Source organism: Cervus canadensis, chromosome 5 (genome assembly GCF_019320065.1).
Source record: "Cervus canadensis isolate Bull #8, Minnesota chromosome 5, ASM1932006v1, whole genome shotgun sequence".
NCBI classification, from domain to species: domain Eukaryota; kingdom Metazoa; phylum Chordata; class Mammalia; order Artiodactyla; family Cervidae; genus Cervus; species Cervus canadensis.
This window is the reverse complement of record NC_057390.1, coordinates 35,129,756-35,156,911: the sequence shown is the minus strand read 5'-3', so window position 1 is coordinate 35,156,911 and position 27,156 is coordinate 35,129,756. Positions and strand designations below refer to the sequence as shown.

General features: G+C 35.7%; 1 protein-coding gene across 1 annotated transcript in view; it reads left to right on the top strand.

Annotated features, from left to right (window-relative positions):
- The window catches only part of PSME4 (proteasome activator subunit 4), a 92,196-nt gene that overhangs the window by 17,143 nt on the left and 47,897 nt on the right, over nucleotides 1–27,156 (top strand). The window contains exons 2-10 of the mRNA XM_043468561.1: nucleotides 3,750–3,890; nucleotides 5,265–5,381; nucleotides 15,397–15,441; nucleotides 17,193–17,342; nucleotides 18,624–18,687; nucleotides 19,413–19,487; nucleotides 21,567–21,689; nucleotides 24,120–24,212; nucleotides 24,958–25,223. Coding sequence (XP_043324496.1) covers nucleotides 3,750–3,890; nucleotides 5,265–5,381; nucleotides 15,397–15,441; nucleotides 17,193–17,342; nucleotides 18,624–18,687; nucleotides 19,413–19,487; nucleotides 21,567–21,689; nucleotides 24,120–24,212; nucleotides 24,958–25,223 — 1,074 coding nt within the window. The remainder of the gene's footprint in view (nucleotides 1–3,749; nucleotides 3,891–5,264; nucleotides 5,382–15,396; nucleotides 15,442–17,192; nucleotides 17,343–18,623; nucleotides 18,688–19,412; nucleotides 19,488–21,566; nucleotides 21,690–24,119; nucleotides 24,213–24,957; nucleotides 25,224–27,156) is intronic.

Sequence of the window (27,156 nt, the reverse complement as noted above, 5' to 3'; positions counted from 1 at the left end):
AATAAATATAAAGAATAAACAACTAGAGTAGTTTTAAGTGAAGACTCTCAGTCTCCACTCCGAATATTTTTTAAAATTTCCTTTTTCAAGAAAGAAAAAAGAAGCAACTTTATTGCATTTACCACTCCCAGTATTTTTGATGGCCTCGTTTGATGGGTCTCCCTGGTGGCTCAGATGGTAAAGAATCTGCCTGCAGTGCAGGAGACTTGGGTTCTATCCCTGAATTGGGAAGATTCCCTGGAGAAAGGGAATGGCAGCTCACTTCAGTATTCTTGCCTGGAGAATCCCATGGACTGAGGAGCCTGGCAGGCTCCATGGGGTTTCAAAGAGTTGGACACAACTGAGTGATTAACACATACAGTTTTAAGATAGAGCCCAGGAATGTGTGTTTTAAAACATCTAATGTCTGGTGAACATTTATGAGGTGATGTCAAGGAGTTTTTCCAGAGTGGCTGTAAAAACTGGTTTTGCCCTATTCTCACCAAAACTGGGTATTATGGGCTTTTTAATTTCAGCCAGTGCGGTGGTATGGAGTGGTACCCTATTGTAGTTTTTATTTGCATTTACTGATGAGTTACGATGTTGAGTGCCTTTTCATATGCTCATTATTCATCTGGATGTTGGCTTTCCAGAAGTGCCTACCTGAGTCTTTTGCCCATTTTTTTTTTTTTAATTTGTTTGTGCTATTTCTTATTGACTTGTAGGAGTTCTGACGCAGTTTGAGTGAGTGCTTTGTCAGATAGAGATATGTGTTCCAAATATCTGATTGGGCTTTCACTTTTCATGGTAATTTATTGTGAATAGAAGTTCCTGATTTTAATGAAGACCAGTTATTAACTTCTTCTTTAGTACTTCTGTGCTTTTCAGAGGTAGCCTTCTTGGGCTGTGTTTTGAGAAATGCTGAGACAGGAGTTACTTTCTGGTTGGGAAGAACTATTTGCTATTAACAGGGGAAATAAGTGTCTGAGTAATCCCCCTAAGGTTTTTGGTTTTGTCAGCAGTTCCAGCTCCTCTAAGGATTCCCCTGTTGGTCTCTTCATAGTATTGAATTTTGGAGTTTATGAGTTTTATGTCCTTCATTTTTACACAATTTATATACTACAGCAAAAGTGATGGGCTTGTAGATAAATTATTTCAATGGTTTACAGCAGTGTTTCTCCAGTTTTTCCACAGAAATATCTTAGCCACAGGGGAGAGTAAGTGCCTAACCACAGGGGCACTTGGAGCCCTGACAAGGCCTGAGGTAGCCACTGGAATCAAGAGATGTTTCTTTGGACACTTCTGTTTTATCTTTAAAATATATGCTGTTTCTTATGGATGTGGTTTGTTTTTGTTTGAAAGTAGCATTTCGATGATTCTAGCGTTTACTCCTCAATTTAGAGTGAAATTGGAGGAGACTTCAGGAGTTTGTACCATGCTTTTTCAGCAGTTTGAAGTACCTCTGGCAGCCCTGGGCTTAGGGTCTTTGTGTATTGTCTTCATTAGCCCAGTTACTTTCCCTGGCCTAGGTGCTTAAGAAACTCACTGAAGGGTAAAACAGCATCTCTGGTCTCATTGCTGCTCACCCTATACTGATTAGTTGCCTAGTACTAAGGTGAAATCATGGGATTATACCTTGGATGGACAGACAAGAGCTGAATAAATATGCAGCAGCCTGAGAAAATAAAGAGTGCTTTTATTGAACCAAGAATTTTGAGGATTTTCTAAAAAAAGAAAATTATTCTCATTTTAGAAGTTAAACCTGAGTTTAATTTGATCATAGTTAATGGGAAAGTGCTAAAGATCATATAAGGAATATTAATGCTCTTTTCTGTGATTTGTGTATTTGTCTGTAGAATGGTCTTCCTCAAAGGAATTTATGATTTTAAGCATCCAGTAATTTGTTCTAAGTTTTAAGTTTGGTTTCTAAGTAGTTAATCCTTAACTATGCCATGGTCATTTTTGCTTTTTGGGATGCCTTTTCCTTCAGTTTGCTTATAGTTGACTCTTTTGATTACATTGAGTCTCTAAAGTTAAAAAAAAAAAAAAAAGAAATGTATAATTTTGAGGTTAAAAACTATACTTGTTTGTAGCAATTTAATTTTATTATAGTTATGAGTCTAGAAACAAATAGTACAAGTTAGATAACTTGCTGTATTGTTTCAGAATTCTTAGTAAGCATGCATCAAAGATTCTTGCGGTTAAAACAGTAAACTTTTATTTCTGTACTCTTTTGTTCTGTTTTATTGTATTTTGATATGGTGTTTTAAAGTAGTTTCAGTAAGTCCTTAAATAGGTTGTTATCTTGAATGAGCATTGTTTAATAAGGGAAAGGTCCAGAGGGATTCTTTTCAGGTTATTGTGACAAAAAGCCCATTAAGACCACACAACAATAAAACAGCAGTGTTAAAACTGGTCATTAGAATTTTTTTTTTTTTTTTTTTGGTAACAACTTTTCTTTTTTCCCAAACTTTGAACTTTTTATTTTGTATTGGGGTATAGCCTATCAACAATGTTTTGGTTGTTTCAGGTGAATAGCAGAGGGACTCAGCCATACATACACATATACCCATTCTCCCCCAAACCCCACTCCCATCCAGGCTGGCACATAACATTGAGCACAGTTCCAGGTGCCTATACAGCAGGTCCTTTGGCTATCCGTTCTGAATATAGCAGTGTGTTCATGACCTTCCCAAAGGCCCTGACTGTCCCTCCCCCTCCCCACAACCATAAGTTCATTTTTTTAAGTCTGTGAGTCTCTGTTTTGTAAGTAACTTCATTTGTATCAATTTTTTAAAAAAAATCCCACACATAAGAGGTGTCATATGCTATTTCTCTTCTATTTGACTTACTTCACTCATATGACACTCTCTAGGTCCAGCCATGTTGCTGCAGTAGCATTACTTCATCCCTTTTAATGGCTGAGTAATATTCCATTGTATATATGTGTCACATCTTCTTTTAACCATTCCTCTGTTGATGAACATTTAAGTTGCTTCCTTGTCTTGGCTGTTATAAACAGTGCTGCAATGAACATTGGAGTGCGTGTATCCTTTCAGATCATGTTTTTCTCTGGATGCATGCCCAGGAATGGGATAGCAGGTCATTAAAGGTTGATGAGAATTCAGTTATCATTAGAGGTTTTTTGTCAATAAAATACTTATTTGGTAATCGCTCAATTAAAATCCAGAGTAAATCTTTCCTGCACAATGATGAGTGGATACAAAATAACATCAGACATTTGAAATTAAAGTGTAGCAATACATGTTTTTTTTAATTGTAGCAAGCTCCCTCTTAACAATTTTTAAGTGTACAATGTGGTATTGTTAAGTGTGTGTACATTTTTATGCCACAGATCTCTAGGACTTTTTCATCTTGTATGACTGAAACCCTGTTATCTCCCTGTCTCTGCCTTCCTAGCCCCTGGCAGCCACCATGCTGTTTCTGTGAGTTTGATTACTTTAGATATTACATATAAGTGATAATCATCCACTATTTGACTTTTTTTTATTGTTTTACTTCACTTAGCATAATATCCTCAAGGTCCATCTACGTTTTAGCATATGATGGCCTTCTTAAAGGCTGAATAATATTCCTACACACATATATATGTGTGTGTACAAACACACACACACACCATATTTTCTTTATCCAACTGTTGATGGACATTTACATTACTTCTGCACCTTGGGCATGTGACTAATGCCTCAATGAACAAAAATGTGTCACCATATCTATTTTTAAAGTCTGTATCAATTTTTCTCTTGCAGATATATTCGACTTTATGGGAGAAAATTTAGCAAAGAAGATCATGTTCTTTTTATCAAGTTATTATATGAGCTGGTATCAATTCCAAAACTGGAAATCAGCATGATGCAGGGATTTGCCCGTCTCTTGATCAACTTGTTAAAGTAAGTCCATTTGTTGTAATTTCTGGTAAGATATTTTTGTTTCTTCAAGATTTTAGGGAATGAGGAGAGCCAAGTGTTCTTTGGTAAGACCAAGTACCAGGTTACCATTTTGGAAAAAGATTGCAGAAGACTTTATCATATGTTTAAACTACTTGTGTTAATTAACCTCTTAATTAAAATTCTTTTTCCTCCATGAAGCCTTCTCTTCTCTAGCACACACTGATTGTTTCATTTATACTAATTATCTTCCCTTATGTAAGTTGTAAGATCCTTGGGAAGACAGGGATCATTTATTCTTTTCCTTATCCTGGACACCCAGCATAATTCCAGAAACAGGGAATACTCCATAGATAGTACAGGAAAGTATGAAACTCATCTACAATAATGGTGGCACAAATTGTAATGCCTCTTTTTTTCTTTAATTCTTTAATTTAATTAATTAATTTTAATTGGAGGCTAATTACAATAAAATATTGTAGTGGTTTTTGCCATACATTGACATGAATCAGCCATGGGTGTCCATGTCCCTATAGGGTTCAGGTCCCCTATCCTGAACCCTCTCTCCCTCCCCCCTCCCTCCCCATCCCACCCCTCAGGGTTGTCCCAGTGCACTGACTTTGAGTGCCCTGTTTCATGCATCAAACTTGGACTGGTCATCTATTTCACATATGATAATATACATTTCAGTGCTATTATCTCAAATCACCCCACCCTCGCTGTCTGCCACAGAGTCCAAAAGTCTGTTCTTTATATCTGTGTCTCTTTTGCTGTCTCACATATAGGGTCATCATTACCATATCATCTTTCTAAATTCCTTATATATGCGTTAATATACTGCATTGGTGTTTTTCTTTCTGACTTACTTCACTCTGTATAATAGGCTCCAGTTTCATCCACCTCATTAGAACTGACTCAAATGCATTCTTTTTAATGGCTGAGTAATATTCCATTGTGTATATGTACCACAACTTTCTTATCCACTCGTCTGCCAGTGGATATCTAGGTTGCTTCCATGTCCTGGCTATTGTAAACAGTGCTGCGATGAACATTGGGGTACCCGTGTCTCTTTCAATTCTGGTTTCCTCAGTGTGTATGCCCAGCAGTGGGATTGCTGGGTCATATGGCAGCAATGTTTCCAGGTTTTTAAGGAATCTCCACACTGTTCTCTGTAGTGGCTGTGTGATGCCTCTTTTTACGTGGTGCCCTTTGAGGTTTGAGCAGCAGCAAAAGTCCTGTGCGTGTTCTTCCTACTGTCATGTTTTCCCAGTGAGTGGCTGAGGACGGGGGAAGGCAAAACCCACTGTGATGACAGCAGCGTTTAACAACTGCCTTCCCTGTATGGTGTGTGTAATGGGAACACTCTTTCTTTATTAGGAAAAAGGAACTTCTTTCAAGAGATGATTTGGAGTTACCTTGGCGACCACTTTATGACATGGTGGAAAGAATATTATATTCCAAGACAGAACACCTGGGATTAAATTGGTTTCCTAAGTAAGTATTTCCATTTAAAGTACTTTTGGGAGAGCACTTTTGGAGCTTGATCTTAGTTGAGAAATGTTGGATTACTTGAGATAAGCAAGCAAATATACATTTTAATGTGATCATTTCTATGTAACCTGACTCCTAAAATAATTTATTGCCCTCTTGAAATTAAAAGACGCTCCTTGGAAGAAAAGCTATGACAAACCTAGACAGCATATTAAAAAGCAGAGACATTACTTTGCCAACAAAGGTCCATCTAGTCAAAGCAGTGGTTTTTCCAGTAGTCATGTATGGGTGTAAGAGTTGGACTATAAAGAAAACTGAGTGCCAAAGAATTGATGCTTTTGAACCCTGGTGTTGGAGAAGACTCTTCAGAGTCCATTGGACTGCAAGGAGATCCAACCAGTCCATCCTAAAGTAAATCAGTCCTGAATATTCATTGATGCTGAAGCTGAAACTCCAATAGTTTGGCCTCGTCACGTGAAGAACTGATTCGTTGGAGAAGACCCTGATGCTAGGAAAGATTGAAGGCAGGAGGAGAAGAGGATGACAGGATGAAATGGTTGGGTGGCATCACTGACTCAATGGACTTGAGTTTGAATAAGCTCTGGGAGTTGGTGATAGACAGAGAGGCCTGGCATGCTGTAGTCCATGGGATTGCAAAGAGTTGGACACGACTGAGCAACTGAACTGAATTTATATCTGAAACTGCATTTAAGAATTTCCCACCACTGTATCTCTTAACAATTAACATCAGCATACTGGCTAAAGAAAACGAGACATTTTTGTTTGAAATCTAGTATTTTGTCACTAAAAGTAATGCACATTTGGCATTCTTCATATTATATCCATGTGTGTTTTAATTCTTCAGCTAAAATGAATGCTTCAAAAAGAGGAGCTTTGCCTATTCCAGGGGGACCCACATCGCAGAGCGCACACACTTACAGTTAAAGAAGCATCAGTTTCAGTGAATGACTATTCTTAGAACATGGTCAGATGCACTCCTTGGTTTATATAATTTCCTAGTAATGTTTAGACATTCCAAGATTATAAATCTCTGGGTGTTTATGGCTTCTTGTGCATACATCCTGACTCTTCCAGATCTCTCATTTTGGAATGTTTTATATTTTATTCGGATCCTTTACAGAGTACAGTGAGATCATCTGTCCTTTTTTGAATAATAGTGATTTCAGACTTGACTGCACAGTGTCATTTTTCACTGTTAACAATTTGTCCAGTTGTGATCTACTCTTAAATTTCTTAATCTTTGCATGTTTGACTTGAATTTGTAATTGAGGTTTATTTTTAGGAAATCTTATCTTCAACTTTTAATAGCAATTTCCTTTTATTATCTAGAGTAGTTTGTTATATATATATGTACTCATTTCCTGAAGAACATCATTTTATATGCCTGTATTATTTTTCCTTTCTCTCTTTTATAAATTAAATCTTTAAACAGTTACTTCTGTTTTTTTTCTCTCAGTCCTAGACATGTTTACATGCCTACCCAGGTCAGTTGATTTAATAATCAGGCTTCATTTAAGTCGGCAGTCTTAAGTGAATTTATTTCGAAAATGACGGCAAATGGCAGACTTTAAAAGATATTCAGGTCATAGGTAAATAGTGAAATGATTTAATGAAAAGAGTAAATAAATAAATATAGGTAATTGTGAACTTAGGCCCTAACTCTTTTTGGACAGTGGTCACAAATACAATGGTCAGAAGGCATTTATTTCCTGAAGACTCCATATGTTAAAACAAAGAAACCCATTTCAGTGATAAAAATGGCAAAACCTGTCATAAAACTAAATGGTAAAATGTCCAAATGTGTTTTTACTAATATTTATTATGAAAACCCAAAATTTAACATGAAGGATTACTTTTGAGTTTTATTTCTGCTGGAGGGAACATGGCACAGACTGGCTTGACTAGACCATAAAGTATGAGTTCATTGAACTTTTGATTAGAATCACCATTTCATAGATTTTAGGAACCTTTAAACTGTGTTCAAATCAGTTATCTTTCTGAAATTTTCCTGACTGATTTTTTGACTGCCTCTGAAAGTGTTTGGTAAATAATGCGGGAGAGAAAGCAATTCCTTCAGTAATTTCTCCTTTTTCAGTAGTTCTTTTACTTGTTTCTTTATAACCAAGTGTCATACGTCCTGTCCTGACAGGTGTTACTTTGCAGAGGCAGCCACTTTTTCTATTTTTTAAGTATCATATGGTTATTCATGAATACCTGTGGCTTTCCTTTTCATCAGTGCCACGGTTTTCCTGGAAATTTTGTTAAAGCTTATAACTGTTAGTGATAGTTATTGTTTGTAGTTCTTCCCATTCATCTTGATACTAATTACCAAGTTATTTCCTTAACTTCACATTATCCCTGCTGTTATGGAAAGCTTCCTTAAAAGTTTCACCTCAACTGTTCTTGATGTTTTGAAGAGACGTGTCTTTACTGAAATAATTGCTTGGTTTAAAGCCATGACTCTTAACTCAGATAGACTCAGCAACTCCTGTTGTAGTCTATAGATAACTATTCCAAAGTGAAATTCATAAATAATATGACCTTTCTACACTCAAAAATATAAATAATGTTTTAACCAAAAAAGAAATAATGGGAAAAGAAATAAAGGAAAAGATATCTCAGTTAAATGGGAAAAAAGTGGAAGCAATGACAGACTTTATCTTATTGGGCTCCAAAATCACTGCAGATGGTGACTGCAGCCATAAGATTAAAAGACACTTGCTCCTTGGAAAGAAAGCTATGACAAACCTAGACAGCATATTAAGAAGCAGAGACATTACTTTGCCGAAAAAGGTCCATCTAGTCAAAGGTATGATATTTCCAGTAGTTATGTACAGATGTGAGAGTTGAAACATAAAGAAGGCTGAGTGTCAAAAATTGGTGCTTTTGAATTGTGGTGCTGGAGAAGACTCTTTGAGAATCCCTTGGACAGCAAAGATCAAATTAGTCAATCCTAAGGGAAATCAGTCCTGAATATTCTTTGGAAGGTCTGATGCTGAAGCTGAAGCTCCAGTACTTTGGCTACCTGATGCAAAGAGCCAACTCATTGGAAAAGACCCTGATGGTGGGAAAGATTGAAGGCAAAAGAAGAAGGTGGCAGAGGATGAGATGGTTGAATAACATCACCGACTCAATGGACATGCATTTGAGCAAACTCTGGGAGATAGTGGAGGACAGAGGAGCCAATGTGCTACAGTCCATGGGTTGCAAAGAGTCAGACACAACTTAGTAACTGAACAACAACAAAGTTTACTTGAAGCAATCTGTATTTCAAACATGCATGTGCTATTACACTGTAAAACAGTACAGTATTTAGATTTTACATCTTTATAATGAGTAAGTTTGAATTTATAAGTAAAAAAGGTCAAAACACATTCTGTATCAGAAGTACAAGAAAACGTAAGAGCAGTATTTTTAGTGAACATTAAAATAAAATCTAGTACTAAGATACAAAATAACAGGTCATACATCTGATGAGAGAGAGAGAAATAACTTCAGACTACTGACTGGGAAAAAAGGAAGTAAGATACTCTTGCAGGTGAGCTGACCTTATTTATAACATAGTGAAAAAAAGAGTGTTAGTTGCTCAGTCATGTCCGACTCTTTGTGACCCCATAGACTAGCCTACCATAGACTAGCCTACCAGGCTCCTCTGTCCACGGAATTCTCCAGGCAGGAATACTGGAGTGGGTAGTCATTCCCTTCTCCAGGGGATCTTCTCAATCCAGGGATCAAACTCCAATCTCTCACATTGCAGGCACATTCTTCACGGTTTGAACCCCCAGCGAAGCCCCTATTTATAACATAGTGTCACAGTAATTCTTTATGTAATTATGTGGGATAGTTACTAGTATTTCCAAACATTATTTTTGAACATTATTACATGTGAAAGAAATAGAGGCAAAGGATGAATTAGGAAAAGACAGATTAGTATATGAAACCATATAAAATTTGTGCAGTTGACTTCTGCCAGCATAAATAATGTCAGTGTGTAATTTTTACAACATGAATAGCTTTTTGTGCCCTACCCAAAAAGGATGACAGTCCCAAAAAAACATGAAATAGTTCAACAACAAAATTATTAATGAAGTTCTGTGACATCCTCATTTTTTGTGTATCACTAATTGCCAGTGATATTTGGTTCTGAGACTTAAAATAATCATCATTATTAGTTACATATTTATATGCAAATCTATATATATAGCTCAAGGATTTAGTTTTGGCAAATCAGATGTGGCAGCAGAATTGCTATTATGCTCTAATTTTTTTCTTTAGAAATCATGAATAACCCTAGGTAAAATTTTCAGCAAAACAAAGTACAGCCTTCCTTCAATTTATATGTTAGTTGTATTCCTAGAGGTTTGATGTCTATTAAAACTGTGAAAAATAGTTAATGTTATAACAGTTATATTTTATGTTCAAAAAGTTTTAATCTGTATGACCATGTATTGAGATATTAGAAAGTCTTGCAATAATAATTTTTTGTTGAGCTTGGCTGGTCCGTGAATTGCCAGATACCTGGTATACCTGGCTTTTAAGCACTAAAGTTTCAATGAGTCCTCCCTACTAATTGTGATAGTCAAAAATATCCCTTACTTTTCCAGAATGCTCTCTGCATGTGGTTAAAGTCTTAAGGAAATGTTTTCTCTTTTCTTGCTTCCATGCAAGTTAAAGTTTCCTGCCTCATTAATCAGCCCTTCCTGTTTTCTTATCACTAGCCCAGCACTTTCTTTTTTTTCTGTTTTTAATTCTGTGAGATGTAGGTCTTTTAGTTTCCAAACCAGTATTCTTCCTATTCTGTGCATCTCAGACTGTCCACTTAATACCTCCTGCCCTTTCTCCAAAGAGGTTTCTGAGAGGTATGGTATGAGAAATTTCTTGGAATTTTTACATTTTATCTTAAACATTCATATTTTTATTAAGCTTATTAAGTCATGTTTCTATAAGTAAAAATTTCTTCCCTAGTATCTCTTGACTAAAGTTGATGCTCCAAGAAGATGAGCTATATTGGCCTAGTGGCTTGAAGTCCTTACACACCGGCTGTATGCTTCCACTGAAGGAGCCCACGCTGCGACGTGCAGCTCTGTCGATGCGGCCTCTGTTTAAAACTGGTGATTACTGTTCCAGTTTTAAGGAATCAGAAAGAATACTGGGAACTGCTTTTGAGGGGGCACTTTCTTGGTGAGAGGCTGCACTGTAGGACAAAATTTGAAACTTAGTGTGCCTTCTGTTAAAAAAACAAGGTAGAAAAATTATACTTAAAACAGTTTTTCAGGACTATAATTAATTCTTTATTCATTGTCTCTCATTCTTGTAATTTTTTACTGTTACTATCATATTTTACTTCTCTGCAAAGGAGAACCTGTTACCATATTTCCATTCAGGTCACACTGTATATAGTTATAACAATTAACTTTGAAAGATTTTTGAATTCTTTGGTTCTTGGACTTTCTTCATCACATTTGCCTTGATTTTTAATACCAGAGGAATCTAATGGTCTTGGTTCTTATGCAGAGATATTAGAGATACTATTTGGAGAGCCAGACAACAGTACTTTTTGTTCCTCACAGCTAGTCTCTGTCCACTGAATTTCTAAAATAGGGGTCACTGAAAACATTTAAAAATGTAGTTTCCACTTAAGATTCTATTTATCAATAATACAGTAGAATAGCAAGTGTTCATAACCAAGGGGTAGAAGTGTGACTTTTTATAAACATTTTATTTCAGACAATTTTGTAAAGAACCCTTTAATATGGCATGCATTTGGAATTAGTATTTTGTTTTGAGTACTTTTGTCTTAGATGTATTCTGACACATTTTGAAACAGTTGTGTCAGCTGACTGCATGTGTTCATAACTATTTTTAGAATACTATTTTAGTAACAAAAGTGAAAGGTTACTTCATTTGTTAACTATTTGTCTTTCAAGTCTTAAACTCCTGTGCCTTATGTATTTGTCTTTACTGAAACCACTGCTTAGAATGCCATGCATTTCAACATGATTTTAGAAGCTGGTTCCATTGTTTGGAGCAAGGATTATAAACTTGCTTCTCGTTTCCCTTGGTCTTCTTTGTCCCATCCTCCTCCTTGTCCTTTGCTTCTTTTCTCTGTCCTCCTTTCTTTTTGCCTCAGGGGCAAAATACCCTTTTTACTCTCATCTGTTTTACTTTCTACTGGAGAAACAATTTGTATGGGTTTTGTTTATTATTATTCAGTAGAAAAATTAAAATTGGGAAAGATCTAGGTAGCTGTGAACTTAATACTAGCAACTTAAGAGCTGCTTATTGTTTACTTCATAAAAGAAGCATTTGAATCTTTGGGTCATGGTTTTATGTCATGAAACAGTGTTCCATGCACTTAATTGGAGTAGCGTATTACAAGTTACAAATGTAGGCAACACAGTAAGGAAAGAAGAGGGCGACAGATGATGATATGGTTGGATGACTTCACCGATTCAATGGACATAAACTTAGGCAAACTCTGAGAGACGGTGATGAACAGGGAGGCCTGGCGTGCTGCAGTCATGGGGTCACAAAGAGTCGGATACGACTTGGCAAATGAACAAGAAAGTTTTGTGTGAAGTGGCTGTGATAAATGACTGCTTGCTGATAAGCAGTGTTAGATTTTAAAAGATCAGCTTTGAGATGGATAGTGTTTGACTAACTGATGGTAGATTTGTTTGATTTAGGAAAAACAGGAAACATTGGATGTATTAAGTTACAGGGAGGTTGAAGGAGAGGTATGTAGAATATACCAGGGTTACAGTTTCCTAGTTCATTTATAGAAAAGCCGGTCTGATTACTCTGAAGCTAATTTTTAGCTTAAGAATTGTGAAGTGAAGCTGAATGTTCCTCTGGCCATGGGCAGTCCATACTGCTGTCATCTTGACTGTATCATTTGCTGTACATTTCTTTGATTTAGACATGAACATTGTCCTGAAAAAGAGGTAGGAAGCATAACCTCCAGGTTTATATAAGTCCACTATCTCAGTAACTGGAGGCCAAGGCTTTTGGCTTTCCTCAGGCTTCTCTGCTACATATTTGGCATTTACTTTATTAACATAAGGACTCATAAGGAACTTGCTTCCCAAAGAGGAAAATTCACACAGAATCATTTGTTGAAACTGGGGCAAGAACTCAAGAATTGGGACAGGAACTTACTTTCTGCCCTGATAAATAGGGTGGCAGTTGGGGGAGGACTTTCCAATTTTGATGCCATTTCCTAAATATAAATTAATAGCTACTCAGAGGCAGTAAAACAAGTGTAAAAGCAAAATTAGTATAAAATTTTAGTTCTTAAGGCGACTGAAAATATAATTTATTTTGGCTAAATATGAAATAATTATAGTTAACATTTATTGTGTTTAATTCTGGGCCAGGTAACTGCTTTCTTTACATTATCTTGTTTAATTTTGTAACAGCCTAATGAGAGGTAGGTATTACTGCTCTTATATAGATATGAGGCTATATAATATTTCTCTCCTAGTAAATAGTTGGACAAGTGTTCACATTCAAATCTGACTCTGAGCCCAAGCTGTGAACCATTCATTACATGATATACTGTGGCTTTCTTTCCAACCTAACATGCCTTTACTAAGAGGGAAGAGGGTTTGAGAAAACCTACCCAAAGCTTAGTTCCTCTGTTAGATCCCTTTTGATATATTAAAAAAAAGAAAAAGTGTTTTGAATTGTTGTCACTTTAACATTAGAAATTTCCAACAGTTGGGAAAACTTTAGTGATTATTCACTCCCTCTAAAAATTAGTGAAATATAATCTAGTAGCATCTAGCCTTAACCTTTTATTTTATTTTTAAACAGAAACATTGTTCCCTTCATCTTGAGAGATTACAAGAATCACAAAAGGTCACTATACAGATATCACAGGTTAGAGAGATTGTACCCTTTTCTGGATAAAGAGCATAACTCCAATGGCACAGGCTAATATATAAGAAGGGGTTGAAATTGACTTCATTTAGATGAACTGAATCACATTCCCACACACCCCATTCCTCTAGTGAGTGAAGTGACAACTATCAAGTCGTATAATTAACCACCTGTTCTTCTGAAGCGTGAAAGGAACTGGAGAAAGCATAGCTATGCAGCCTTTTGTGACTGACTTTCTAGAATCATTTTTGATATTATATGAAAGTTTGCTGGTAGAATAGAAAAGTTACCAGTAAGCATAGCAGGTTTTCTGTGTTGTACTCTCAAATAGAAATACTGCCACAGAAATAGTTAAAAATAAATGTAAAGTTAACGTGAAAACAGACATTAGAAAGTGGTAGAATTATAGATCATCTGCTTATTTCCTTGTATCATGAGTTTACAATTTTAGAATTTTTTTTTTTTTAAAGAATTACCTTTTTTAAAATCTGTATTTAAATTGATCTCTTATTTTGTTTGGAACCTTGTGGACCTTCACATCTTATCTGTGAGTTCTAAAATTTGTTTCTCAGTGGGGGTCTTCAGTCCAGACTAAAAGAAGATCCATGCTTTTTTTTGTTGCCCTGATAGAAAAGGTTTATAGAGCTTTGTAAATGAATAAATATATAAATATATTAGTAATATATATATATATATATGTAAAGAAACACAACCTTGTTATAAGCCCTTCAGAAATGCCCAGGAGTAAAAATCATAGTTGTGGTCTTCAGGGAGTTGTAAATGTAGTTGGAGAGAAGTTTACCCGCCCCCCACCCACCCCCGCCACCTTAAAAAAAAAACAACAACAACAACTAGGCAAGCTTAGATGTTCCCTCAGTTAAACTCCGTTTCTGAATTGGTGAGCTTTTTTTGTGAGAGAAGTTAATATCTCTCTTTGATAATCAGAAAATGCTCCATGATGGCTCTCTAGCCATGTGATCATCTTCTTTATTTTAGAATTACCTCATGAGTTGTAGCCCATGAGTTAGTAGCCCAGAGTTAGTTTTGTTCTAAATACTTCTGAAATTAAAGAGGATTCTTACTGCTTCAAGTAATGAAGTTAATAGTTTTCTTTCTTGGTTATATACTACATTGATTATTTGTGCTGAGTTTGGTTTGTGTTATTCCTTAGAATTTCCTTAAGAATTTAAGATTAGTTCTTATGCTTTCAGAGACATTGGATAGACTTCTGGACTTAAGAATTCCAAGAAGCTTAATGAAAAAGTGTCAGGTGGAAGCACTGCCTAAAAGTTACCTCTTTCTCCCGTAATTTTTTCTCTTGAGATGTAGAGACTAGTTTTATTTTTACTTGTACATATCATACTATAAGTAGGCACACATTTATTTTAAAATTCCAATTTGAAATCACTCTTTGTTTTGTTGATTTGTATTTAACCTCTTTTGACTGTGGCCTGGTTAATATTTTAAGTATTCCATTCTAGTGATGTGTGTTTAAACCAGTACACACTAGGCTTTTCATTAAAGTAGAAGTGTTTATTATAAGTTCATATACCAGTGTTTATTTTGCTTTACTAAAGTCACTTGAACCACCTACAAGTTGGAAAATAAATTACAGCTTTTAATATTCATCAGCTAACTTTTTAAGTAGCTGGTCAAAAAGGTGGCTGTTGTTATTTTGATAATTGTTCCTGGCAATAAAGTGCCTTGGAGGGTTGTAAAACTCTCACGAGTAGGATACAGAAAACTAGTCTCCAGCAGTTACTGATAGAGGCACTCTAGACTTTGCTGTTTGTTTGAAGCCTCTGAACATACTTCTTGATGTGTTGAGAAGTATGGTCATTGCTGCCCACTTTGTAAAGATTGAAGATGATTTGCCCCTTTTCCAGTTTTCTTGCCTTTTGTTCCTTGTATAGAGTGAACAAAATGAAGACAAAGGAAAGAGTAGATTACAGCATTTAGGTAATCATTAGACTTTTATGTGTATGAAAGAGAAGGATTAGTTATTGTGTGTACACAGATAATATCTAACTGTGTATCTTAGAAATATTTATTAATTGAATTATATCTGTTCTTAAAATATACCAACCTAATTTACCAAATGGCTTTTTCCCCCCAGTTCTGTAGAAAATGTTCTCAAAACACTCGTGAAGAGCTGCCGACCGTAAGTAGCTTCTCAATTTATAAATCCTCTTATTGTTTCTGTGGACTTGTCCTCTTTAGTATGCCTTGAAAAGGAAATTAAAGATATAAATAGTGTCTGACGTTGTGATGTTAGTCACTGAGCGCAATATTATTTCCAACTCTTGAACTGAACTTTTCAGATTTCATTTATAAATTTAGAAATGTTTAAGTGGTGTGGGTGTCAGTCACCCATTAGAAAGTAAGAATGCAATAATGTGTGTATAACTGGCTTCATTTGAAAGATATCCCTAGAGTATTGTTACTCAAGTCAAAATTATTTTCCAAAATGAGCCTTGTAGGTATTATATAAAAATGAATAATAAGAAGATGGCCCATACGTTTCCCTCCCCCCCCATTTCAGTAGAATGTTTGACTTTGAATATCCCATATTCTGATGTTTAAAGATAAATGTGGATAGAATTTAGTTTAGTTAAAGTCTAGATGTATGGTCTTGAACTATTTTTTCATTCTTATTTATCAGGCCGTTCTAAGACGTACTTCTGCTATGAATGCAGTGAATTCTTTTGAATGAAAATTTGTATATTTATCATGTGCTTATTATAAGAGTTGAAATTAGTTTATAGATCAGATATTGTTGCTGACCTACTATACTACTCAGTCTTGGACAAATGTATTTTTAAGATCTAGAATGTCTCCTTTTTAAGAAGCTTAAGAACTAACCTAAGTTATTCGATAAGCTACTAGTGAGCATTATCATTTTGTGAACTTTGATCATCACTGAGGTATTTACTGGTTTTTAGGTTCTTAGATAATTTGTAGAATGCCAGGCTTTTATTCTGAGTTATTTGGCTGACAGTTGACTATGAAAAACTAGGAAGAGGATTCAGTGTGTGAGATCTTTGAAGATAGGCAATGAAGTGTGATTCTAGTAACACAGAGATATAGAGTTATAATAAGATTAAGGTATAGGCCAAACCTCCAAGTGTATTTGAAAGGGTTTCCTTTTTTTCACCCATATTCACATCAGAAATTTTAATACACTTGTCATTATTTTAAACCCCAGTTGCCTCCCCATTTGGGTATCCATTCCATACCCAAATGGATAATGGGTCCTCATTATCCGCTTGTCTTCATTTTATGTTTGTCTATACACTTCCACTTTTATTTTTCTGAATCTTCTGTGCCCCAGGGATGCTCCTGCCCATATCTTAGAGTTTTAGAATGCTAAAGCCTGTAGGACCAGATCATCTAGCTCAGTAATTTCTTGTACACAGCAGAACTCAGAGTCTAGTGAGGGTAAGTGGTTTGTTCCTAAGGTGCCAAGAAGTTCCTGGGCTGATTCTCTTTCTCACTTTGTTGATTATCTGTTTCTTATATAGACTGGGTTCCCTGTGACAGGATTTTTTTTTTCTTCTTTTTTTCTATTGCTATTATACAGCACACGGGAAGAAAAAAATAACAGCAATCATGTTTTAGGTGTTTTGAATGACATGTTTAGGTGATTTGAATGACTTTGTATTTTATCTGAGATTTATCAGCTTTATAGCATTTTTCTAGGTCCAAAGACAAGAAAATTTACCTTATCTAACCTAAATGTGACAGGCTGTTTATTTTAGAATTGGAAAAATGTGTTTCTTGCCACCTAACTTGACATTGGTAGTGTGTGATATTATCTTATGAGTACATTCCCCTTCTCCCCCTTTTTGTCAGTCATATAATGTAGAGCTTTTAGTCAATGATCAGATACATGAAAACTTTCTTTTTTATTAGGTATTTTCCAGCAGATGCCACAGCTGAGATGCTAGAAGAATGGCGGCCTTTAATGTGTCCTTTTGATGTAACAATGCAAAAGGCCATCACTTATTTTGAAATATTTCTTCCTACCTCCCTTCCTCCAGAACTTCATCATAAAGGTTTTAAGTAAGTATATATATGTATGTGTGTGTATGTGTGTGTGTGTGTGTTTGTGTGTGTATTGATAGATTCTAGAATATAGTAGGGAATGCATATATGTATATGTGCACAAATACACATATACATATATGTATGTATGTAGGCAGACTAGTACAGTAATAAGTAAAAAAGAAATTACCAACTCAGGCATTATGTTTCTTAAACTTGAAGTGCGTGTGAAAACTAAAATAGTTAAATATCGTTTTGCAGATAAAGAGAAAATAAGGCACTTATATATCAAGCCACTCAAGATGTGGGCTTTGAAAAGATATTGGGAGAGAAAGAATGATAACTGCAAAAAGGAACTGAAAATTTCAATAAATAGGCAGTGATGGAAATGTTACATTGCATAGAGTTTAGGGAAGGGAAAAATGTTTTTCTAAACCTCGATTTTAACCCTCATCATGTAGTATAGATTTTCTTGAGTCTCTCTCTCTCATAACTGCAGGTATATAATAAACCCTAGAATGAAAAATACTTAGATTGTACTTTTATGAAAAAAGTAACAGGTGTGAAAAAGAACTAGAATGATAATAGTACGTATCACGGTATTATGGGTGGGAGGATTATTATGCTTAGCCCTCCCTCCACCTCTCCCAGCATGTTTTCCATAGTGAGATGTCACATCTTTTATATCTGTCAAATTTCTGTCAGAAATTTTGTATCTGGCTATATATTTATAAAATTTTGGTTTTAATTACAAACTTCTAAAAACTTAATTTCTTTGACATTTGTGAAAATTGGTTAATATTCAAGTGTGTTTTTGCCCCTGTATTCTCTTCACTTTCTTTACTTTGAGATATTTTTTGCCACTTTAATTGCTCCTAACACTTGTGGCTCATTTCTTTTATGAAACTGTTACTGTAGTGCTAGTTAATGGTGTAATTACTAATTGGCCTATTAAAGTGAAGAGAGTAAGGGAGAGTTGCAGGAACAGGTAGTAAAAGGAAAGCATTCAAGGAGAAGGGCATGGAAAGGAAGGAGAAGCTTCTAGATAGGGATAGACAGTTATTTAGCAATGAAGTAGAAATTTGATGAGGTTATTCCTTTTAGCTTAAATAAATTGGAAAGGGAATATTCAGATGAAAGTAATCTTTTGTTCCATTAAGTTTGTAACTTTCAGTGTTATTTTTTCTAGGTCGTGGTAGTTATCAGTAAGAATAGTAGATTAAAAAAAATACAAAGGATATCTGGCTTTAAACCACTTTCTGTAAATCACTTGCTATTCATAACATTTTTCTTCTTCAGACTTTGGTTTGATGAATTAATTGGCCTTTGGGTTTCAGTGCAAAATCTCCCACAGTGGGAGGGGGTGAGTATCTCATCTTTTTCCTATATGCATTTTAGTTTGGAAGTCACTATCAGATCATTTGATAAGTAGCTTCAGTTCCTTCAGTTCAGTTTAGTTGCTCCGCCGTGTCTGACTCTGCACCCCCGTGGACTGCAGCAGGCCAGGCCTCTCTGTCCATCACCAACTCCTGGAGCTTGCTCATTTCATGTCCATCAAGTTGGTGATGCCGTCCAACCATCTCATCCTTTGTTGTCCCCTTCTCATTTCCTTAAAATTGGCTGTTAGCGATGTTGTAATCAGTTTTTTAAAATTGTATTTGCTGTATTCTAAGACAACTAGACATTTCTTTATTTTGGTTTTATCACTCTCTGGAAGTGTATGCATGTACTGTGAAATACATGAAGAGGAAGGCCCTGTTGTACCCCCCGTTTGTGTGGTGCTGGACCCCTGCTGGGTGTTTTCTGTGTGTATTTGATTAAAAATTTCTTTTATCTGTTTGCACTGTGGATGATGCTTTGTCATCTCCTTTTTTAAAAATAAGCATTTCAACTGCATTTGATTTTATATGGGTGACGAGAATCAGGACCTAAATTTGGAGATTTGAAAAGACTGAGATATAAATATTAAATTCAGTTGTGCCAATAATGATTGTTCTGAAAAGAACAAATGGATAAAGGGTGTGACTGTGACCCCTAAAAACAACAAATGTATTTACTTAACTGTCTTTCTTTTTTGTTTACTTTCAGCAACTTGTAAATCTCTTTGCTCGATTGGCTACAGATAATATAGGATACATAGATTGGGATCCATATGTACCAAAGGTAATTAAGAACATTTGAACAAACACGGTAGCACTGACATCATCTTTATATCTTTAAGAAGTGTGTGTGGTTGCTGATTTCTAGCACCACAGAAAGTATTTTTTGACTGTTAGTAAACATAAGTAATTTATAAGGATGGGTCATTTATTTTCAGAAAGTAATTGGATCATATCAAGCTATCATAAATGTTTTGTCTTACCAATGCAGGGCATGAATTCTCTAAGTTTCAGAGTGAGTGATTTATAAAGTACTAAGAATATTATTCAAGGTGTCATACACTGATCCCTTCCAGTGAATTTTTTATACTATATTGTTCTTCTAGAGTATTCCCCACTTTTAAAATCACATTGTATACTTTCCTAGAGTAAATAAAGCTGGAAAATGTCTCTAGGTGTGTTGCATCTTGGGTTTTGTTTACCATGCAGGAGAATCACCTGTGGAGCTTCCGGAGGACTGTGGTCGGGCTGTGATTGGTTCTGATGCGCGTGCTGACTAGAGCAGGGCTGGGGAGCAGCGGAAGGCAAATGCTCTGATTGCCTTTGTTTGTGCTGCCTTCCTCTGTTGCCAGCCAGTAGAAACTAAGATGGCGAAGTAAATTTCTCCCACCTTTAGCCCCCATATTTGACATTTAATTATGTTTTAAATATAAATCTAATTGTAGTAATACATTACATGACTGATTAAAATGCAGATTCTTAGGGGGAAATCAAGTCTTAAAATTTTAAGAGGTAGAGAAATCAGCTAGAAAATATTTGTTTTGTGCATCCTTGGCTTGGAATGAAAGCATAGGAAGAATAATATTGTGTGCATTTAGAGAGGCAAAAAGTAGTCAGAATATTTCACATTGAACTACAGTTACCTACTGTTTGCCTTTTTATGATTAACTGTGTGCCACTGGCCTGTTTTGGGATACCTGAATATGAGTGCTTCATAACTGCATGCCTGTGACCTCAGAGTATCATTTTAAAAAGGTATGAAGTTATTTATATGAATTCCTAAGGAATAAAGCAAATTGCCAAACAGTATGTCATAAAAACCAATCAAATGAGAATATATACCGTAACACCAATATATAACACGTAGGTTATTTAATGAACGAGTTACTTGCTATCTGTCAATCAGTTCAGTTCAGTCACTCAGTAGTGTCCGACTCTTTGTGACCCCATGGACTGCAGCACGCCAGGCCTCCCTGTCCATCACCAACTCCCGGAGTTTACCCAAACTCATGTCCATTGAGTCGGTGATGCCATCCAGCCATCTCATCCTCTGTTGTCCCCTTCTCTTCCTGCCCCCAATCCCTCCCAGCATCAGGGTCTTTTCCAGTGAGTCAACTCTTCGCATGAGATGGCCAAAGTACTGGAGTTTCAGCTTCAGCATCAGTCCTTCCAATGAACACCCAGGACTGATCTCCTTTAGGATGGACTGGTTGGATCCCCCTGCAGTCCAAGGGACTCTCAAGAGTCTTCTCCAGCACCACAGTTCAAAAGCATCAATTTTTCGGCACTCAGCTTTCTTCACAGTCCGACTCTCACATCCATACATGACCACTGGAAAAACCATAGCCTTGACCAGATGATCCTTTGTTGGCAAAGTAATGTCTCTGCTTTTTAATATGCTATCTAGACTGGTCATAACTTTCCTTCTAAGGAGTAAGCGTCTTTTAATTTCATGGCTGCAGTCACCATCCGCAGTGATTTTGGAGCCCCAAAAAATAGTCTGACGCTGTTTCCACTTTTTCCCCATCTATTTCCCATGAGGTGATGGGACCAGATGCCATGATCTTAGTTTTCTGAATGTTGAGTTTTAAGCCAACTTTTTCACTCTCCTCTTTCACTTTCATCAAGAGACTTTTTAGTTCCTCTTCACCTCCTGCCATAAAGGTGGTGTCATCTGCATATCTGAGGTTATTGATATTTCTCCTGGCAATCTTGATTCCAGCTTGTGCTTCTTCCAGCCCAGCGTATCTCAGGATGTACTCTGCATATAAGTTAAATAAGCAGGGTGACAATATACAGCCTTGATGTACTCCTTTTTCTATATCTGTCAATGGTTATCCTTAATTCTTTTTTCTTTTTAAAGGTATTTACAAGAATTCTGAGAAGCTTGAACCTCCCAGTGGGAAGCAGTCAAGTGTTAGTTCCAAGATTTTTAACAAATGCTTATGACATAGGACATGCTGTAATATGGATCACTGCCATGATGGTTTGTAGTACATTATGTTTGTTTTATATAGTTCCTATACATTTTGGGTTAACCAAAAAAAAAAATAATTAAATAAAAAAAATTGGGGGTTAACCGTACAGAAATTCTGCATAACCGCATAAGTCTAAATTAGTGACTTAGTTGCTCATTTGATTCTTGGATATTTTCTGATGCAGTAAACTTGTGTTTCTCAGACTCAGAATGTAGTTATAACGTACCATTTATAAATCTCGTTAAATAATGGACCTTTAAAGTAAGGGTCAGAAGTTCAGAGTTTTGATTATAATGATCGTTTTGTAATGTATAGAAATATCAAATCACTATGTTATGTACTGGAACTAACAGTGTTGTAGGTCAGTTATACTCTAAGTAGGGGGACAGTTAGAGTTTCAAGAGATTCAGAATGTCTGTAATAGTTTTACAGACTGAGAACCAGAGTCATGGGTAAAAGAACTTTCCCAAGTCAAATTGATAAAGGTGAGATTTGAAAGCAGAGTTGGGCATATGCTCAGTATTAATGCATTTATTGTCAGTGTTCATATAAAACATTACACTGAACACAAAGCTTGTTGACAAAGTAATTTTAGTGAAGGGAGAGAAGCATAAAGGATTATTTTTCCAACATCATTGAAGAGAAATAAAACTACAGTCTACATATTTGGATTTTGATGTCATCTTTCAAATAAGAGTATTAGAACAACTTTTATACCATAATTCTCTTAAGTTTTCATTCATATTGCTTCTGCAGTTATCTCCTTTTTGAATTATTCTGCATGTGATACTTGATATTGTTCTGTGTTTGCTATTTTCTCCCTGGTTACACTGCTTAGTTGGCTGTTTTTGTTGAAAAGACAGAATGGTTGAGAAGTTTAGCTCTTAAATTATTTAATATTTATTTTTGCCTGTGCTGGGTCTTCATAGCTGTGGGGGCTACTCTCCAGCTACAGTGCATGGGCTTCTCACTTGGTGGCTTCTCTTGTTGCGGGGCATAGATTTTAGGGCACTTTGGGCTTCAGTAGTTGTGGCTCCCGGACTTTAGAGCACAGGCTAAAGAATTGTGGCACATGGGCTTAATTGCTCCAGATCATATGGGGTCTCCCCAGATCTGGGATTGAACCTGTATTTTCTGCATTGGCAGGCAGATTCTTTACCACTGAGCCACCAGGGAAACCCAGAAGTTTAGATAGTAAATTTCATTGTAAGATTAAAAGAAAAGAAACTTTCAAGCTTTTCTTTTTTGGTTGTTATTTTAATATTAAACAGAGGGGAAATCCCATTTTCTTTCTGATATTCAATAAAAGCAAAAACGTTTGGATATTTACTATCTTTTTTAAGTCGTGAGTTGGAACTTGGGCTTTAGGGGCCACAGGATTAGATAGTGATTGGTATCAGGCTTATTTTAGTTGCTCACACACTTGTTTATATTGACAACTTCATTTTGTGTTAAATATGAATATTTAATATAATTAAAAGTTAATGCTAATTACTGTTAGAAGTTTGAAAATTTTGTTGGTATTTTGCAGTGGCATTATGGTCTCAATAGTTATGAGTGTGGATTTCATTTCAGCAGAAAGACATGCTCCTGGTGTAACTGGATAGTCTACTTTAGGACTGTGCTGATTCTTTTTTAAATTCAAATATAGTTGATGAATAATACTATGTTAGTTTTGAGTATGTGACACAGTGACTTGATATTTGCATACATTATGAATCTGTGCTGTTTCTTGAAAAAGATCATCTTGAAACAGATAGTTTCAAGACCTTTATTATTATATTTTAGTCCTATATTCCCAGGGTTGTTCAACTTGGTAAGGTGAATGCTAGCCTTTTCCTCCTCTCCCCCTCCCCCTGCAACCCTGGTTATATTGTTGCTTGGTTGGTTGGTTGGTTTGTGTGTTTGTTTTGGTAATAGATTAAGAAAAAAAAATCTTTTTCTTCTGGGTCAAAATATGGTCAAATATAACAAGTTTAATCACTTGAAACATTTAGAAGTACTAATAAATATGTGAATGTATTTATATTAATCTTTATTTCCTGCAATTAGAAATTCTTCAGTTCTTCAGTCATTTAAGGAATGCTTTTTATGCTTAATGTGGCATACTTGGTTATTTTAAGATGAATACGTTAGTGGCAAAAGTTATTTAACTGTAAACAGTAAAAGATACTGTTAACTCTGAATTGAAAAATATCTTTTCCATTTTATGATTCCATTTCAATAAGTTGCCCTTCTTTTTAATAGACTGTCTTGAATTGATTTGTATGAAATTCATCTGGGAATTGTTTCTGACTTTCATTCAGAGGTAGAACTAGTGTTTGCCAGCAGGATGAATGTGAGCCACGTTAGTGATTTGTATATAGGCCTGGGCTTGTTAACCCCTTCAGTTTTACAGAATTACGTGGGTACTAATATTTCTGCTTTTATCTGAACAGGGTGGACCAAGTAAGTTAGTGCAAAAGCACTTGGCTGGTTTGTTTAACAGCATCACATCTTTTTACCATCCTTCAAATAATGGCCGCTGGCTGGTGAGTAATGTTCATATTTTACTCTTACAGTTTGGATTTTCTTTTTTAAGATATAGTCTCATGTGACTGTTGCCTAATGTGTACATTTTCTGTCGCTCAACTAAGCTTTCCCTGTGTGAGCATGATTATGTTCACATTAAGTAACTGTGTTTATAGAACATATAGAAATAAATACTAGTAACTGGTGACAAAAATACTAGTAGCCGGTGGCAAAATGCCACAAAACAATGGAATCATCTTTTCGGTTTTATTGTGTGTATGCTTTTTTTTAAAATTGCTGGGTTAAAATGGCTTTTCAAGTAATGAAAGACTCATGTGATGCTAGAAATTAAAACTGAATTTTGAAAGTGTTTTATTATTATCGATGATTAATTGGTAAGAGTATTTATTCTACCTAATTAGGCCATACAGGTTCTTTGTAATAAGATTATACAAACTGTTAACCAACAAGGTCCTGGGGTAGCACAGGCGACTATATTTAATGTCCTGTGATAAACCCTAAAGGAAAAGGATATGAAAAAATATATGTGTATAGCTGAGTCACTTAGCTGTACAGCAGAAATTAATAGCTTTATAAATCAAATATACTTCAATAAAATTAAAAAAATAAAAAGATAGGTTGTATTTAAAAATTATTAGACAAGCTGTTATTTGAAAAATTTTTACTTGGGACATTAGAGGGGAACTGTGAGTATCTCTGTGAGAAGGACAAACTACCTAGGACCTTCTGCTTCTGTGTCCCCAGAACAAGTTAATGAAACTGCTTCAGCGGTTGCCAAACAGTGTTGTTAGAAGATTACATCGTGAAAGATACAAGAAACCTTCTTGGTTAACTCCTGTACCTGATAGCCATAAGCTTACAGATCAAGATGTTACAGACTTTGTACAATGCATTATTCAGCCTGTCCTCTTGGCTATGTTTAGCAAAACTGGTAGTTTAGAAGCAGCCCAGGCTCTGCAGAACCTTGCACTCATGAGACCGGAGTTAGTAATACCCCCTGTACTTGAAAGGTAAGTGTAGCTTCACATGTTTCCTTGAAGCCTCAGCTGTGTCCACTGTTACTCTGGTTATTTATCTCTTCTACTCTTCTGCATGGCTTTCTTTTCTGTGGCTTGTTTTGCTATCTTGATACTTACTCCTGTTCCTAGAGGGGAAACAAGATATTTTAACCTAATGATTGGTAACTTGATAAAGATTTATTGACCAGAAAAAGAAAATTGACATGAAATGAATAAAATATTTTGACTTATGTGCTCATTTTAGTTATTGAAGTTTTTGCTCATAAATAAACCTCTGGCTGTTTTGTTTCACAAAATGTGAGTGTCACTAAATATTAAGAGCATGGCAGTGACAATAATTCTGGATGTCTGCTTCTTAGGGTCAGTGATAGGTCAGAAGAAAATTTGTTCAGCTTTATTGTTTGCATATATTGTATATATAACCTTGTGTGAATTATTTCTACTGTGTCAATTTCACTGTATTCATTTTGTTTTGTATGTTGGAATAGTAACAAAAATAGTTCTCCATTTGCCTTGTCGCTGTCATAATACAAGCTTGGTGTGCTTCACAGGAGAGAGCCACTCTCAGTGGTCTTGAGTGTTCATGAGCAGATTGCTTAAGCTTTCTTTTATTCATTCTTTGCTGCCTGAACTTCAGGTTTAGGATTCTTCTCTAAATGGCTTTGTTAAAAGCGGAAGAAGAATGTTAGATTTTGGAGCCCAGGGGAATCTTAACGGCTTGAGTTTCCTAAATCTCAGATTTGTCCAAGGTCCTTACTGGCAGCATGCAGATGACAGCCTGTTTTTTGACTCACTGTTGAGAGAGGAAAATTGGTAACATTTATTTACTTGGCGAAGGGTACCAAAATAAGGCTCCATTATTTGTAATTGGAGTTGCTTGTGCTATCTTCCCCTGTCTTCTGTGCCATAAATATTTAAGTTGGACATCACTATTCCAACCTCCCCTTTTTGTGTACATGTCTTAGGGCACTGAAACTTCCAGCATGTCCAACTTAATGGAATGTGAAAGTTAGGCACTTTCTACTTTATCTTCAGCCTTCACTCTTCATTGCTGCTTGAGCTCCAGGTGGTAGCAGGAGCTGTCAGTCAATGACGGGTCCCTTGATTTTCTTTGGATAGGAGAGACCTGCCTCAAGGGACGACTTCAGTAGTTTGCAGAATTAAAATTTTGAATTCTGAGGTGTTTCCTTTTGTTTTGCCTTATTTCATTGTTTTCCAGGTGGTGAATTAAGACTGGCGAGATAAATTTTTAGTTGAAGGAACAAAGTTTATAAATACAAATAGGATTTATCTGTCACGTTTTTCTTTAGTAGTTAATTTTTGGACAAATTTAATGCCAGCATCATATGTGATCTTAACCAAGATGCTAAATTGACAAAATTGACAATACAGTGATACTTTTTGAGACTCAGTTTTAATTTTGTCCTGTTTAGAAGTGGCTTGGCTACCATTTTTTGTAGATATTTTTTTTTCTCTTTTAGAAAAACAGAAAACTTTTTTTTTTTTTTTTTAAACCACACCATGTGCTTTGTGGGATCTTAGTTTCCTGACCAGAGATGGAATCTGGGCTGCCAAGGCAATAAGAGCATCGAGTCCTAACCACTGGACTGCTAGGGAATCTCCAAGTGAAAGTCTTTTAAAAAGTAAAAAAAACTTGACACTTGATTTTACATCTCCTGAAGACATCCTCTGCTAAAGCATTTTTGGCTTGTTTTATTCATCTTTTAAAATAAACATAGGTTTGGTTATATTTTTTTAATCCTAGTTAGAAATCCTCCTTTTTTCCTACTTTATTTAGAAATTTCCTTATTATTTATTTACCTTTTCTGTTAAGAAGAATTTAAACTGACTGCATTTCAGATTATTTTTCCCCCTGTAGGAGAGAGTCTCAAAAATGAAATCACTGAACCATAGAGTGAGTGTT